Source organism: Enhydra lutris, unplaced genomic scaffold (genome assembly GCF_002288905.1).
Source record: "Enhydra lutris kenyoni isolate GAN:26980312 unplaced genomic scaffold, ASM228890v2 scaffoldscaffold22, whole genome shotgun sequence".
NCBI classification, from domain to species: domain Eukaryota; kingdom Metazoa; phylum Chordata; class Mammalia; order Carnivora; family Mustelidae; genus Enhydra; species Enhydra lutris.
In genome coordinates this window covers 19,121,717-19,134,653 of record NW_019154106.1, presented here as the reverse complement: position 1 = coordinate 19,134,653, position 12,937 = coordinate 19,121,717, and the positions used below count along the sequence as shown (strand labels likewise).

The 12,937-nt window shown below is 45.9% G+C and overlaps 1 protein-coding gene across 1 annotated transcript in view; it reads left to right on the top strand.

Annotated features, from left to right (window-relative positions):
- The window catches only part of LOC111150031 (exostosin glycosyltransferase 2), a 139,650-nt gene that overhangs the window by 120,365 nt on the left and 6,348 nt on the right, over nucleotides 1-12,937 (top strand). The window contains exons 11-13 of the mRNA XM_022507348.1: nucleotides 7,568-7,711; nucleotides 9,984-10,112; nucleotides 12,086-12,168. Of these exons, the coding sequence (XP_022363056.1) occupies nucleotides 7,568-7,711; nucleotides 9,984-10,112; nucleotides 12,086-12,168 (356 nt within the window). The remainder of the gene's footprint in view (nucleotides 1-7,567; nucleotides 7,712-9,983; nucleotides 10,113-12,085; nucleotides 12,169-12,937) is intronic.

Here is a 12,937-nt window from a genome sequence, read left to right as displayed (position 1 = left end):
GAACTAACTGTGTGTTATTGGGAGAGCCACTTCCTCTCCTGCTCTGGCTTCTCGCTTGTACCGCGAGGGAGCTGGACTGAACGAGCTTTGTCTTCCAAGTGGTCTTAGCTGCAAATCTCTGAGGTCGTGTGGGTAGGGGTCAGCAGCTCAGACTGGTGAAGTGTGAGTCTTCTCCTTCCCGTCCACAGAAGGCACCAGGCTGTGCCATCTGGTGAGCTGGGGCAAATAAGGACAAGGAGAATGGTTTAGAGCCACCTTCTCTGGCAGTGTCTTCCTAATTGTGAAGATTTTGACAGCACACATTCCTCCACTAAGCCTGACCAACCCCAGCCTGTTTCTCTTGCCTCCTCACTGCCCTAAGCCTGAAGAAAGAACTTGAAAGGAATGGAGAACTTGTCCCCCAGAACCAAGGCATTGACCTTCAGCCAGACTGGGGCACATGGGATTTCTACTCAAATCCCAGAAGCCTTCCCATGATCCTGGCTTTCCTGCTTAGCTTATTTTAAGCAGACCGCTGCTTTGGGTTGGAAAAGTCTCTCAGGCAGACTGAAGTGATCTAACAGGTAAATCTTAATACTTAACACAGCATGTACATGTATTTGTCAAAACCAATCAGCATTAGGGAACTTGGGGTGACAACTTCAGGGCTCCCTTGCTCTAGATGTCTAGCATTAGCATTTAATTGTGTCCCAGGTGTGGACAGAGGCTCTTCGGCTTTTTGCAAAGCACCCCCTTGACCAAAACTACCAGCCACCAGTGTGATGAAAAGCATGAGCTGAAAATGGAGCCACTCAGGCTGAAGTCCTCCATTCCATTTCGTTTCAGGAAATGCCAAATATAAAAGGTGAGCTCTGTTCCCAGAGGCCTGAGAGTGAATCTGATAACAGGCTCCCCCGTGGAAAAGAGTGTGGAACTGGAATGCAGCCAGCTAGCCCCTTTCCATCTGGGCAGCAGGCAAGACAAGCCTGAGGGAAGAAGGGCCACGGATTCAAAGACGGTTGCAAGTTGGAATTGGGATCCTTGCTCTGCCCCCGCTGGCCCAGGCATGTGACCACGGGGTTTGGCTCCTCAAGTTCTGTTCTACTTTGATGGTGAGGGATTGACAGAACCCAGGGGTCGTGTGCAAGAAGAGGCGGGAAACCCCAGCCCAGTTTGATGTGCCTTGAATCTGTATTCCCCGTATTTCTCTCACTACTTCTTGGTCTGTCTCTGGGCTCCTGATTCCTGGTACATATGGTAACCCTCTTACCCAGTAGCAATATCCCTGTGGAACCATGCCTTTGAAAGTGTGATGACTATAGCAGCCACTTCAGAGAGTTACTTTTTTCCTAAAGCTGACCCGTGATTTCATAATTGTGTATCCCAGATGGGCACCACCTGTTGCTACACCTTCCCCCTTCACCCCTCCCTGGTCCGTTTCCTGAATCTGACTATGGTTAGCACACACCCTGCGTTTAAAATGCACTCTCCAAGCTGGCTTAGATCGAGTGCATTAGCTAGCCTCTTTGTAGGAACATTTATTGGGTACCCGTATGTGTATGGCATCATAAGCCAAAGTTAAATAACGCAGGCCATGTACTCTAGAAACGTGCAACTTGCAACTGATCACAATGAGTTTGTTTCTATAGGAATATGTTAGTAAGGAAAAAGATACAAAGATTTCAGCCCTAAAAGGACATTAGAGGGCACGTAATCCAACCCCTCTTTTGCAGAAGGCGAAATGAAAGCAGGCAACCTGACAGGTGGCTTGCACGACTCCTAGAGGGCAGAGCCGGCTCTGGGGCGTCCACCTCACCAGGAGCTCATGGCACACGCCCTCGTAGCATGTCATCTGGGCTGTGCTGTGGCTTTGAAACAAAGGTGGAAGACCCTAGTCTGACCAGCTAGCAAGGGGAAGCCACAAAAGACCTCCAGAAGTTGAAGGGGAGAGAGAGAGAAAGAGCAAGAATAGATAGATTACTCGGCAAAGAGCCCAGCGAGCACAGCTGGAAGTGCAGAGGAGAGCAAATGTCCGTAAGTGGTTAGCACCGAGGTTGTAAACATTCGAGTGGCAGAAAGTGGTCAGAGCGTGCTATTATGTTGCTATGATCTCTGCTTGAGTAGTCACGTGGAAATAGCCCTGAATAGAGGAGCCATTCAGTTATTGCTGAGCCCCCAACCAGGGCCTGGAGCTGTAATAGAGGCTCTGTCTGCGGAGTCGCGCATGAAACTACACGAGGACGGTGTGTGCGGACGACTTGAACAGTGCAGGCAAACAGTTGAGTAATGGCGCCGTGACCCAGGCATGGCCAGTGGAGCACTGTTACCAGAGCTCCGGGGCTAGAATGTGAAGTTTCAGGTGCCCCGCACCTCGAATATATAAAGGCATCTGTTAGTAGTGACAAAAGGCTGACCCCAGAGCATTTCCTTAAGGTAAAAAGAAAAGAGCTGAACTAGAGCAGGAGGTGGGCAGTCAGAGGGAGAGGGGGTGGAATTTGAGTTCTCGCTCTTCTGGCTGGGAGGACGCTTTACTGTCTACATAATCGCCTTGGTGCTGCACTGGGGCTCGATTAGAGAGGGCCCATCCTGCTCGGCTCCACTCCGTTTTGATCCCGTAGTCAGCTGCGGAGTTATAGATGAAGTGACAAGGATGCTATCTTGATTGTATCCAGCTGCCTGGAGTAAGTCAAGGGCAGGGAGGCCCCGAGTGAGGAACGGCGCCCACTGACGGCTCCAGAGGAATCTGAAATTCAGAACAGCTCGGGTGCTTTCACAACGGCGTAGTTCAGCACTCAGTGACCCAGTGTCACCCAGTTAAGTCTCTGTGGAGAGAAGTCTGATAAGTGGCTTCGGCTAACGGGAAGAAGATTGAAATCCTAACCGCATTTGACCCGAACACGGAGCCAGTGTTATTAGAGTGGCTGCAAACGGGAGCTTGAAAAGAAGGACCCTAGGGACAGTGCGTGGATTGGAGAGCTGTGTAGACTCAAAGTAGCCACGGGGTGGAGGAAAAGGCGGCTTCCAGCTCGCAGGGGACTGACCGAACTTGTCCCTGCCTGGCCCACCCAGCCCTTCCCCCACCGCGCCCATCCCCCGTGGGTGGCACAGTGACCTGCGCTTGGAGCCTTTCAGAACCCCTGTAAGTCCACAGAGGGGAACCACTGGTCCCTACCATGGTACTGGTGCCACTGGAGCAGGCAGGTGCTCGCTGCTGACAGAAGGAAACTGCCAGCACCTGTACGGGAGCGCGCCTGGGCTGCGCACCGAACAGAAGCCACGGCTCACAGACTGTGTTGTTGCTCTGGGCTCTATAAAGCCGGAATAGTATCCTATTATTTTAATCTGCTGAAATCCAAGCCCCAGAGTAGGAGCACAGCAGCAGCCTCACACATCTGAGGAAATGTCTGACACGGCTTCGTTTGTCTGCAGCTAGTACGATGGCGGCTGCGGCTGATTAACTCTGTTGGGTACAACATGGTGTTAATGAGGCCAAGGCTGTGGGTTTCAGAGGCCTGGTAGGTGCACTGGGCTCACACAAAGGAAACCCCAGACCACGCTCAAGACCCGGGTCAAATATCCCATAAAAGCATGTGGGTGATCACAGGAGGACCGGGGAGGACAGTGTAATGACTCAGTGAATACCGCTTACCCCCTTCTGGAAAAGCAGTTTAAAACATGTGCTTTAGCCATGGTGAATTATTACTGTGATCTTCACGTGCAAGGGATATCACATTATTATTGATGGTAACTGTTGATCGGGACTGTCGCAGACTTCCTTTCTGAATTAAGGAGAGCACTGGCTCTGCCTGTGAGGGAAAGAGAAAGGATCTTCAGTCCCTTCTTCTAGTCTCAGCTTTTTTGCCTGCTGAGGTCGTGCCCATCTGTGCATTCCGTGAGTGTGAATGGAATGCTGTCCTGCGCGGGCACTGCTCTTTGTGCTTGGGAAACCACAGTGAATCAGACAGAGCTCTGTCTTCATGGAGATCCAGTTCTGTGGGAGGAAAATAGGTGCTAGATCAGGAAACAATAAATAACCAAAACAATTCCAAAAAATGAACGTTTGGTGAAGGAAAGCCTGGGGTGAGGGCATGTGATGAGGAATGGCTGGGAGGGAGACAGTGTTTACTTTGAGTAGGAAAGTCTGGAAAGTCCTCTCAAGAGTAGGTGACATTTAAGCACAGACTTGACTGATGAACAAGAACTAGCTTTCTCGAGAGCTGGGACAACATTCCAGGCAGAAGAAAGAGATGAACAGTCATGATTCTAGAGCATAAAGGCCACAGAAGTGTGGGAGAATGTGGCAAGAGGAGAGGTAGGAGGGCGGCTGGGCTTTTAGCGTATGCTGAGGACTTGGGCTCTTAGAGTATGCTGAGGACTTTGGCTCTTATTCTTTGTCAGCAGGAACCCATTTTTTGTTTCCTTTCAGGGGTAGAATAGTTCTTAAAGATTTTGGGGGGTGTTGGTTGAAGTGTTTCCCCTGAAAACTTATGTTGAAATCCTCACCCTTAGTAACCTTATTTGGAAATAGGATCTCTTTAGAGGTAATGAGTTAAAATGACGTCATAAGGGTGGGTCCTAATCCACTTGGACTGGTATCCTCATGAAAAGGAGAAATTTGGCCACAGATGCAGACACATGCACAGAGGGAGGAAGGCCGTATGAAAACGAAGGTTAGGCGTGATGCATCCGCAAGCCAAGGAATGCCCATGACTGACAGCCAGCCACGGAAGCCTGAGAACGGCAAGGAAGGCCCTGAGAGGAGTCAGAGGGAGCGTGGCCCTGCCCACACCTTCATTTCAGAGTTCTGGATTTCTGCCGTTTTAAGCCACCTGGTGTGGTGACTTTGTTAGAGTATCCCTAGCAAACTACAAAAGGGGGCGGGGGGCTTGTACACCACCTCTGCCCTGGGGAAAGCCACGGTGCATTGTCCCTGGCTCAGTGACATGTGGGCACTGGGGAAGCCCCCACATGCCGCAGCGTATCACCATACGACATATATGTGAGGGTAAATACGTGCCGAAGATAACATTCATTTAAAATACTTATACATGTATTTATATATACACACACATAAAATAGGATGCAGCCTGTTGGTTGAGTTACCCTCAAACAGATCTTTCTCAGCTTAGCAGAGGGTTACCTGATAAAACTCTTGTGAATTAGGGCACCTGGGTAGTCCACTCAGTTAAGCGTTCAACTCTTGATTTTGGCTCAGGTCATGATCTCAGGGTTGTGAGATAAAGCCCCACGTCCAGCTCTATGTGGAGTCTGCTTGTCCCTCTTCCTCTGCTCCCCACCCTGCTTTTGCACGCGCGCTCTCTCTCTCTCTAAAATAAAGAAAATGTTTTAAAAAAAAAAAATGCCCAGAACACTTACATTAGCCTATAGTTGGGCAAGATCATCTAACACAAAGGCTATTTTATAATAATAAAGGATTAATTTACTATAAAGTAAATAATAAAGTATTTATTTAAATAAATTATTTAAGTATTAAAGTATTTAAATAATAAAAAATGAAGTATTATTTATATAATAAAGTATTAAATAATAAAGTATAATACTAAAGTATTTATTATTATAAATAAATAATAAAGTACTTATAATAATAAAGTAATATAAAGTACTTTATAATGATAAAATAATTTATTGAATCCTGAGAGCAAAAAACAGAAGAGTTGTTTGAGTAGAGGATGGTTTTAAGTGTACTGATCGTTGACCCTGGTGATTGCGGGCCTGACTCAGAGCTGCTGCACCCTGCCGGGGCCCCGCATCATGAGAGATGGCCCAGAAAAAGACCCAAATTCAAATTCAAAAATTCGAAGTAAGGTTCTACTGAATGCATATTGCTTTTTTACCATCGTAAAGTTGAAAAGCTGTAAGTTGAACTATTGTCAGTTAGGGACCATCTGTTCTCTAATATTCTATTAAGAATAGTTCTGTTAGAAACACTGTAAATAATGGTTTGGAAGGGCGAGAGTGGAAGCAAGGACATGAGTTAGAGGCCTGTTAACAACAGTCTAGGTGAGGGATGATGGTGGTTTGAGCTAGAGGGGTGGGAGAATTGGCCAGAGGTGGTCAGAAGTAGAGCCAGCAGGACCTGCTGATGGATGGGGTGTGGGGAAGAAGGAAAGGAGGGAATAAAGACTGACTTGTAGCTTTTTGGCTGGGGCGGTCGGGTAGATGATTTGGTGAGATGGAGAGGATTGAGAGAACGGCTTCTCCGGGGATAGGGACCCAAGAGTTATGTGTTGGACATGTTAAGTTTGAGATGCCCATTGTTTATCCTGTTGAAGATCTTAAGTAGTTGGTTTTCTCAGGAACACTCTAGGCCAAACAGATTCAGAGGTCAGTAGATTAGAGGAGGTATTTAAAAGTGATTGAAACTAGTTGAAATGACTCAGCTTGTTTAAAGAGGAGACTAGGGCACAGGACTGGACCCTCGGGAGCTCTGTTGTTCAGAGGTCCTGTAAAGGATGAGGAATCCTGCTTGCTGAGAAGCGGTACCGTGAAGAGCTGCTAAGTGGTCAGTACTCCTTAATGGCACGAACTTCCTCTTCTTTCAACTAAAGTTAGACTGACTTATACAGAAATACACGAGGAAAGATACTGGAAGTAACCCACCCCCAGTATACCAGATTCTGTTTCATAAAACTGTATCTAAGAGCCTTCCCAAATAAGGAGATCAAGCTTTTATTTCCAGTATGTTACAGATTATAGAATGAGATGCATTCTCTATACATGAGGCTTCTAAAAGGTCGTAAGCATGGCTGTGTGCTCCAGGGAATTAGGGTTTTAAAACTTTTTTTTTTTTAGAACAGACTTTCGGGGCACCTGGATGGTATAGTCAGTGAAGCATCTGACTCTTGGTTTCAGCTCAGGTCGTGATCTCAGGGTCTTGAGATCGAGTCTCACATGGGGCGATGCTCTGGGTGTTGAGTTTAAGACTTCCCCCCTGCCCCTCCCCACCGTTTGCTCACTCCCTCGCTTTCTAAATAAATAAATAGATAAATAAATAAATCTTTACAAACAGAGACGAAGTTTTCAGAATCACCAGATTTACTATAAATGAGGACAGTCTGTTGAGCGTCTCTGTCTTTGGCTCAGGTCATGATCCCAGCATTCTGGGATCTAGCCCCTAGTCAGGCTCCCCGCTCAGTGGGGAGTCTCCTTCTCCCTGTCCCCTCACCCCTACAGCCCCATTTGTGGGCTTGTTCTCTCTCTCTAATGAATAAAATCTTCAAAAAAAAAAATACACAGTCAAGTTATAGGGGTCCATATGTTCTTCGTGTGTGCGCGCATGAAGAATGGCACCTGTTTCCTTCCTCTTTTGTTAGGGGATTCCCTACTTTGTTCCAAATAAGTGAGTTATTACTACATGAAATTGCCCAGCAATGGTAGGAGGATTTGGAGGAAATTAGAGCCCACACATTCCTTTGAATATTGGTAGAATAGCCCCTTCTGAAGACCTCTTCAGAAGCCCATTCCACCTTAGCTGGTGAGGATCTGGCTCTGGGAGTCTGTCTGTACCATTTGGGTGATGCAGCACTGGGTTTGGTCGCTATCTGAACTAGATATGTTTCTCCCTCAGGTCTGGCGGGAGTTTCCTGACCGTCTGGTGGGTTACCCGGGTCGTCTGCACCTCTGGGACCACGAGATGAGTAAGTGGAAGTACGAGTCTGAGTGGACCAATGAGGTGTCCATGGTGCTCACTGGGGCAGCTTTTTATCACAAGGTAAGGTGGGGGGCAGGCTGGGCAGATGGGTCTGAGGTGACAACACTGCATGCACGAAGCTTGTTCTGTGTGGCCCAGTTGAATTTCTGCTGAGTTCAGGAAAAATGTCCTCCTCAGAGGGCCTCCAGACGCCACGCTGTCGTGTGTGTCAACTCCACTTCAGTTAAAAAGGGAAGAAAGAAAGGCTATGTTGTATGATTTTTTTAAGTTATTTTTCTTATTATACAAATACTGCATGCTCATAATAGAAAATATGGAAAATTCATAACAAATGTTATCATATAAGAAAAGACACACACATACACGAAAGTCACTCGTAATCCTATCCCTTAGAGATAACCATCATTATTGTATAGATGTTTTCTCCAGTTTGCCTTTTATTTACTTATTCACATAGACTATTGTAAATATCCTCATTAGCTTGATTTTTGCATATATTATGAGTTTTTGACATCAGCATTCCTTCATCACATAATTGCTAATATGCTATTGTACTAATACCCATAAATTATGTGTAACTATTCTTCTAGCACTGGATATTTAGGTAGCCTCAGATTTTTTGGGCGATTTTAGATAATGCTTAATAGCTAATGCTTTAGTAGCAATTAGTATCTGTTTTCACAACTGTTTATACATGTGAACGTTATGATAGATTTCTACAAGTAGAATTATAGCAAAGGGAATGAACGTTTGGGGGAGGTTTTAAGATAGATAGAATATATATATATATATATATATATATATATATATATCTGTTGTTTGCAGTATTGTTTGCCCCAGTTTATCCTCCCACCAACAAAATATAAAATTACTATAACCCCCACTTGCATGAAATATGTAGAAAGGGAAAATGAGACTGAGCTGTTTTGAAAGGTGAAAAAGGATCTTACTGTTTTCACTTTGATTGCACTACTGTGGTTGAGATTCCTTTTGTGTCTTTTATATTTCTTCTGAGAATTGTCCCTTCACGTTTTTGACTTTTTTATTAGGGAGAGGTTGAAAGAGGATGCTTGGGACTTTAGAATATTCAGGTTGAAGGTAGAGCACCACTGGGAGCGTGGGGTTGACTTGAACCGTGATACCTGCTCCATTGTCAGCAGCGGCCCGAGCTGCTGCCGTTAGGAGTGTCCTCCGCATCTCTGGCCACCCTGGGGCCATTCAAGGAGTGGAGCTATGGGACAGTGATGGCATGTTGCTTTCTCAGCCCTGCTGTGTATTTTTCAGGGTCTCAGTCCAGAAATGGGTTTTGTTCTTAGCAATAATAAGTAAAGTGAGGCTTATGATTCGTGGGGTTTATGATCATTCACTTGTACACTGCCCCCCCCCCCGATCAATGAATTTCTACACTATCTCATACGTGTAGAGCTTCAGAACTATGGCAGCTTCAGAACTGCCTTATTTTGGGACTCGGTGGGTTGAGCGTCCGACTCTTGATTTTGGCTTGGGTCACAATCTTAGGGTCCTGGGTTCAAGCTATGCATCGGGCTCCGCACTCAGCTCTGCTCCAAGCCTTGCTTGTCGCTCTCCCTCTCCCTTAAGCCCCTCCCCCTCCTTACTGTGCACGCACACACAATCTCTCTAAAATAAACAAATCTTTGAAAAAAAACCCAGAATTGCCTCATTTTGTATTTTACTTTAAAAAGTGCACACCTGGGGCGCCTGAGTGGCTCAGTGGGTTAAGCCTCTGCCTTCGGCTCAGGTCATGATCCCAGGTTCCTGGGATCGAGCCCCACATCGGGCTCTCTGCTCAGCGGGGAGCCTGCTTCCTCCTCCTCTCTCTCTGCCTGCCTCTCTGCCTACCTCAAATAAATAAATAAAATCTTAAAAAAAAAAAAAAAAAAAAAAAAGCACACCTTTGCAGGTCAGTGCACTGGGAGGTTCTCTCTGTTTCTGTTTGCAGTCTGTGGGCAGAGCGTAGAGCCCAGGATTGAGCGCTGTGGCTCCAGAAGAAGAACCGAGTAGAGATCGGTGTGTAGTGTGTCTCTGACTGATATTTTATTTATTAAATATATGATATATGAGTCCAAAAGGCCTGCATCCTACAAGGGCTTTACTCTCTGTCTCTTCTCTGCTTACAATAGGTGATTTTTAAAAGAATGACAGTGTGAAAGATTCTTGGTCATCTGACCAAAAGCATTCTAATACTTCTTACAGCCTTGTAATTAATCTTACAACAGAAAGCTTGTCCCCATGCCGTGATTAAATTGTCCTTTGATTGTTAACCATGGGGCACCGGTGTTTCACTCTTTCTTCTTTTTGTCTCACCTGACAGTATTTTAATTACCTGTATACCTACAAAATGCCCGGCGACATCAAGAACTGGGTGGACGCTCATATGAACTGTGAAGACATTGCCATGAATTTCCTGGTGGCTAATGTCACAGGGAAAGCTGTCATCAAGGTAAGGCATCCCCGTCCAGCTCTGCCACCAACTGCGTGATCTCGTGTAAGTTTTTGTTTCTCTGAGCCTGAGACGGTCTCATAAATGTAAATGAAGCTTTGGATTATGTGAACTTCAAGTTCCTTCTAGCTTCCAGATTCTGCGATTGATGTAATCACATTATAACATTAAAGCTAGGCTTTGAAAATTTAAACATGTTTTCTTTTTTTATGTGGTTTCTTTATTTTTTGTATATTATTTATTCATTTATTTGACAGAGACAGCAGAGAGGGTACACAAGCAGGGGGAGTAGGAGAAGGAGATGCTGGCTCCCCCTGAGCAGGGAGCCCGAGGCAGGGCTCGATCCCAGGACTCTGGGGTCATGACCTGAGCCGAAGGCAGTCGCTTAACCAACTGAGCCCCCCAGGTGCCTTTATGGTTTCTTTGTTACAGTTTTTAATATCCAGTATTAGAGATAAAGGCTGGGATGGTCAGTCTACCAATCATGTTTTTAAAAACCTTCAATTGTATTCTCAAATCTGATTTGGAATCTAGATCTGTTAGTTAAAGAATGCAACTTACAGCTCTCTTAAGGTGGCTGGGTTTTGTTTTTAAAGACATTGAGAAGATAATACACCTTGTCCAGTTACAACTGTAGTTTTTCTAAATACTGTTCTTAAATACCAGTCACCAGTTTTTTTGAAACTACCTTTCCCATAACAAATTAAAAGCTGAGAGTATGGAAGAATCATACGGGGATCTCTGTATCTGTAATGTCTCTGTGTCTGTAGTGTCTATTCCTGAAACATAGATTTTGCTCAATCCAGATTGCCAGATACAAAGAGAGTTTACATCATTTTTATGAGTGGAATTGTTGTGACCTTGTTTCCTTCTGGATTAGAATTCCATAGAAAAATAGGCAATGCTTCTAGGCCAGATTCCTGCACTGGAGTCTTCCCATACTGGAAGCTTACACTAGAAGTGTGGTATGGCATCCCCGGTGATTGTTCATGCTATGAGTTGATGGGAGAAGTTGGATTAAACCAAAGTGACTGAGGAAAGAGGAAGAGTCCCCATCTGTGCTCTGTGACCCTGGTCTGGGCCTCCCCCTCCCCCAGCCCTCTGACACCGTCAGCACTCACCACAAGAAAAAGCATGTAAATCACAAAACTAATTTTAAAGGAACCCCTCTTATCTCCTAAATTGCTTTTTGATGTGCTTCAAGATATTTTTAGCTGTGCCTGCTTACTCTGTGAAATCATTCCACCATCTGTGTGCTGCTCTCCTTCCCCCAACCCCCGTCTCACTACTGTTTACTTAGCTTCACTAGGTTAGGATAATAGTCTCCCTGGGTTTGCTAAGAAAATCATTAGCTGTTGAAGGTTCGGGAGCGCAGGAGGGAGAGGCAGGGAAAAGAGTTCAAATGGTGAGGGGGACCATTGGGTTTTTTCCCTGCTCGGAGGGAATTGCAAAATAACCTGGCATCTTCAAGAGCATGGTGCTGCTCATAGCGCTTGCCTTTAGCTGGAAGAAGGAGAAGGAGTGCCTGTTGGAACTAAGGTTACGGTGAAAGTTATGGGAAGCTGTATTTCATCGCCCTTATGGCTGCAAGAACAAATGGTGTTTATACAAGGACCTTGGCAGTGAGAAAACAGTCATTAAACAGGAATTAAGGAGCTTGTCATCACCACTTCTTTCCAGTTACAGAAGGCAAAAGCCCTCCAAGCCGTTTTTATTGGGCCCTTGTGAGTTCTGCTCTTGGCCAAGCCAGACAGAATTGAATGGAAGAACGGTGAGGTGTGTGTGTGTATGTGTGTGTGTGTGTGTGCGCGCGCGCGCGCGTGTGTGCGTGTGCCCACAACGGGTGTGTGTGTGCATGTGGAAGGAGGAGGCGGCTCGGCTCACAGAGCAGAAGCACGCACGGTGGTGTCACAAGCATGATTTTCTTGTCCTTGGCACTGACAACCAGGTGTCTTTGTGTCCCTCCCTGGCAGGTAACTCCACGAAAGAAATTCAAGTGTCCTGAGTGCACAGCCATTGACGGGCTTTCACTTGACCAGACGCACATGGTGGAGAGGTGAGTGAGCCTCTAACCAGAAGTCTGCCCTAGTCTCTGATCCCCATTTCCTGCTTTGGGCCTGTTTATGGGACTTGCTGGAGATATAAGGACAGCAGCTGGTAGCCATAGTCACCTCCTTTGGCACTGTGGGAATTGGGTTAGTTCAAGCCCAGGTCACCCAAAGAATTAATTTGGAATGCTCCTCACTCAATTTGTAATGGCTGGAAGGGTCTTAAAAATATAGCTGGGCTTAAGCTCCAGGAGTCGGGTTCTCCATGTGGATGAAGCTGTTAACCGTCCACAGTCATTTGACTGGAAGCTAGTTAATTCCAAGAAAGTACTAGATTGTTTTGCAGGATAGTACCTCCATGTGACAGTAAAGGTTTGATTAGGAAGAATTAAACCAGACCCAGAGACAATTTACATTTGCTGACCAAAACACCTACCAAGAACAGAATTGAAAGTAGAGCTCTTTCCATTACAGAGAGAGAGAGAGAGAGGAGCAAGGCAGCCCTGAGATACTCCTATTATTTCAATTTGGTCGGTTACTCAACAAGCACACTTTGTGTGGAATGTGATACTGAACCCTGTAAGTGAGTGTAAAACAAATGGGAGGTGTATGTCTTCCTGCAGGACTGTTTTAATCTTGGAGTAGGCCTCATCCTTCCCTCTTGTAACCCAAAGGTCCCCAAGCTTGGCATCTCCCTAATCAAACCTAATTCTCCCAGAAGGCAGCTCCTTACATGAGACAGCAAGCTCGGACATCCGGTGGCACTGTTGTCAAGCA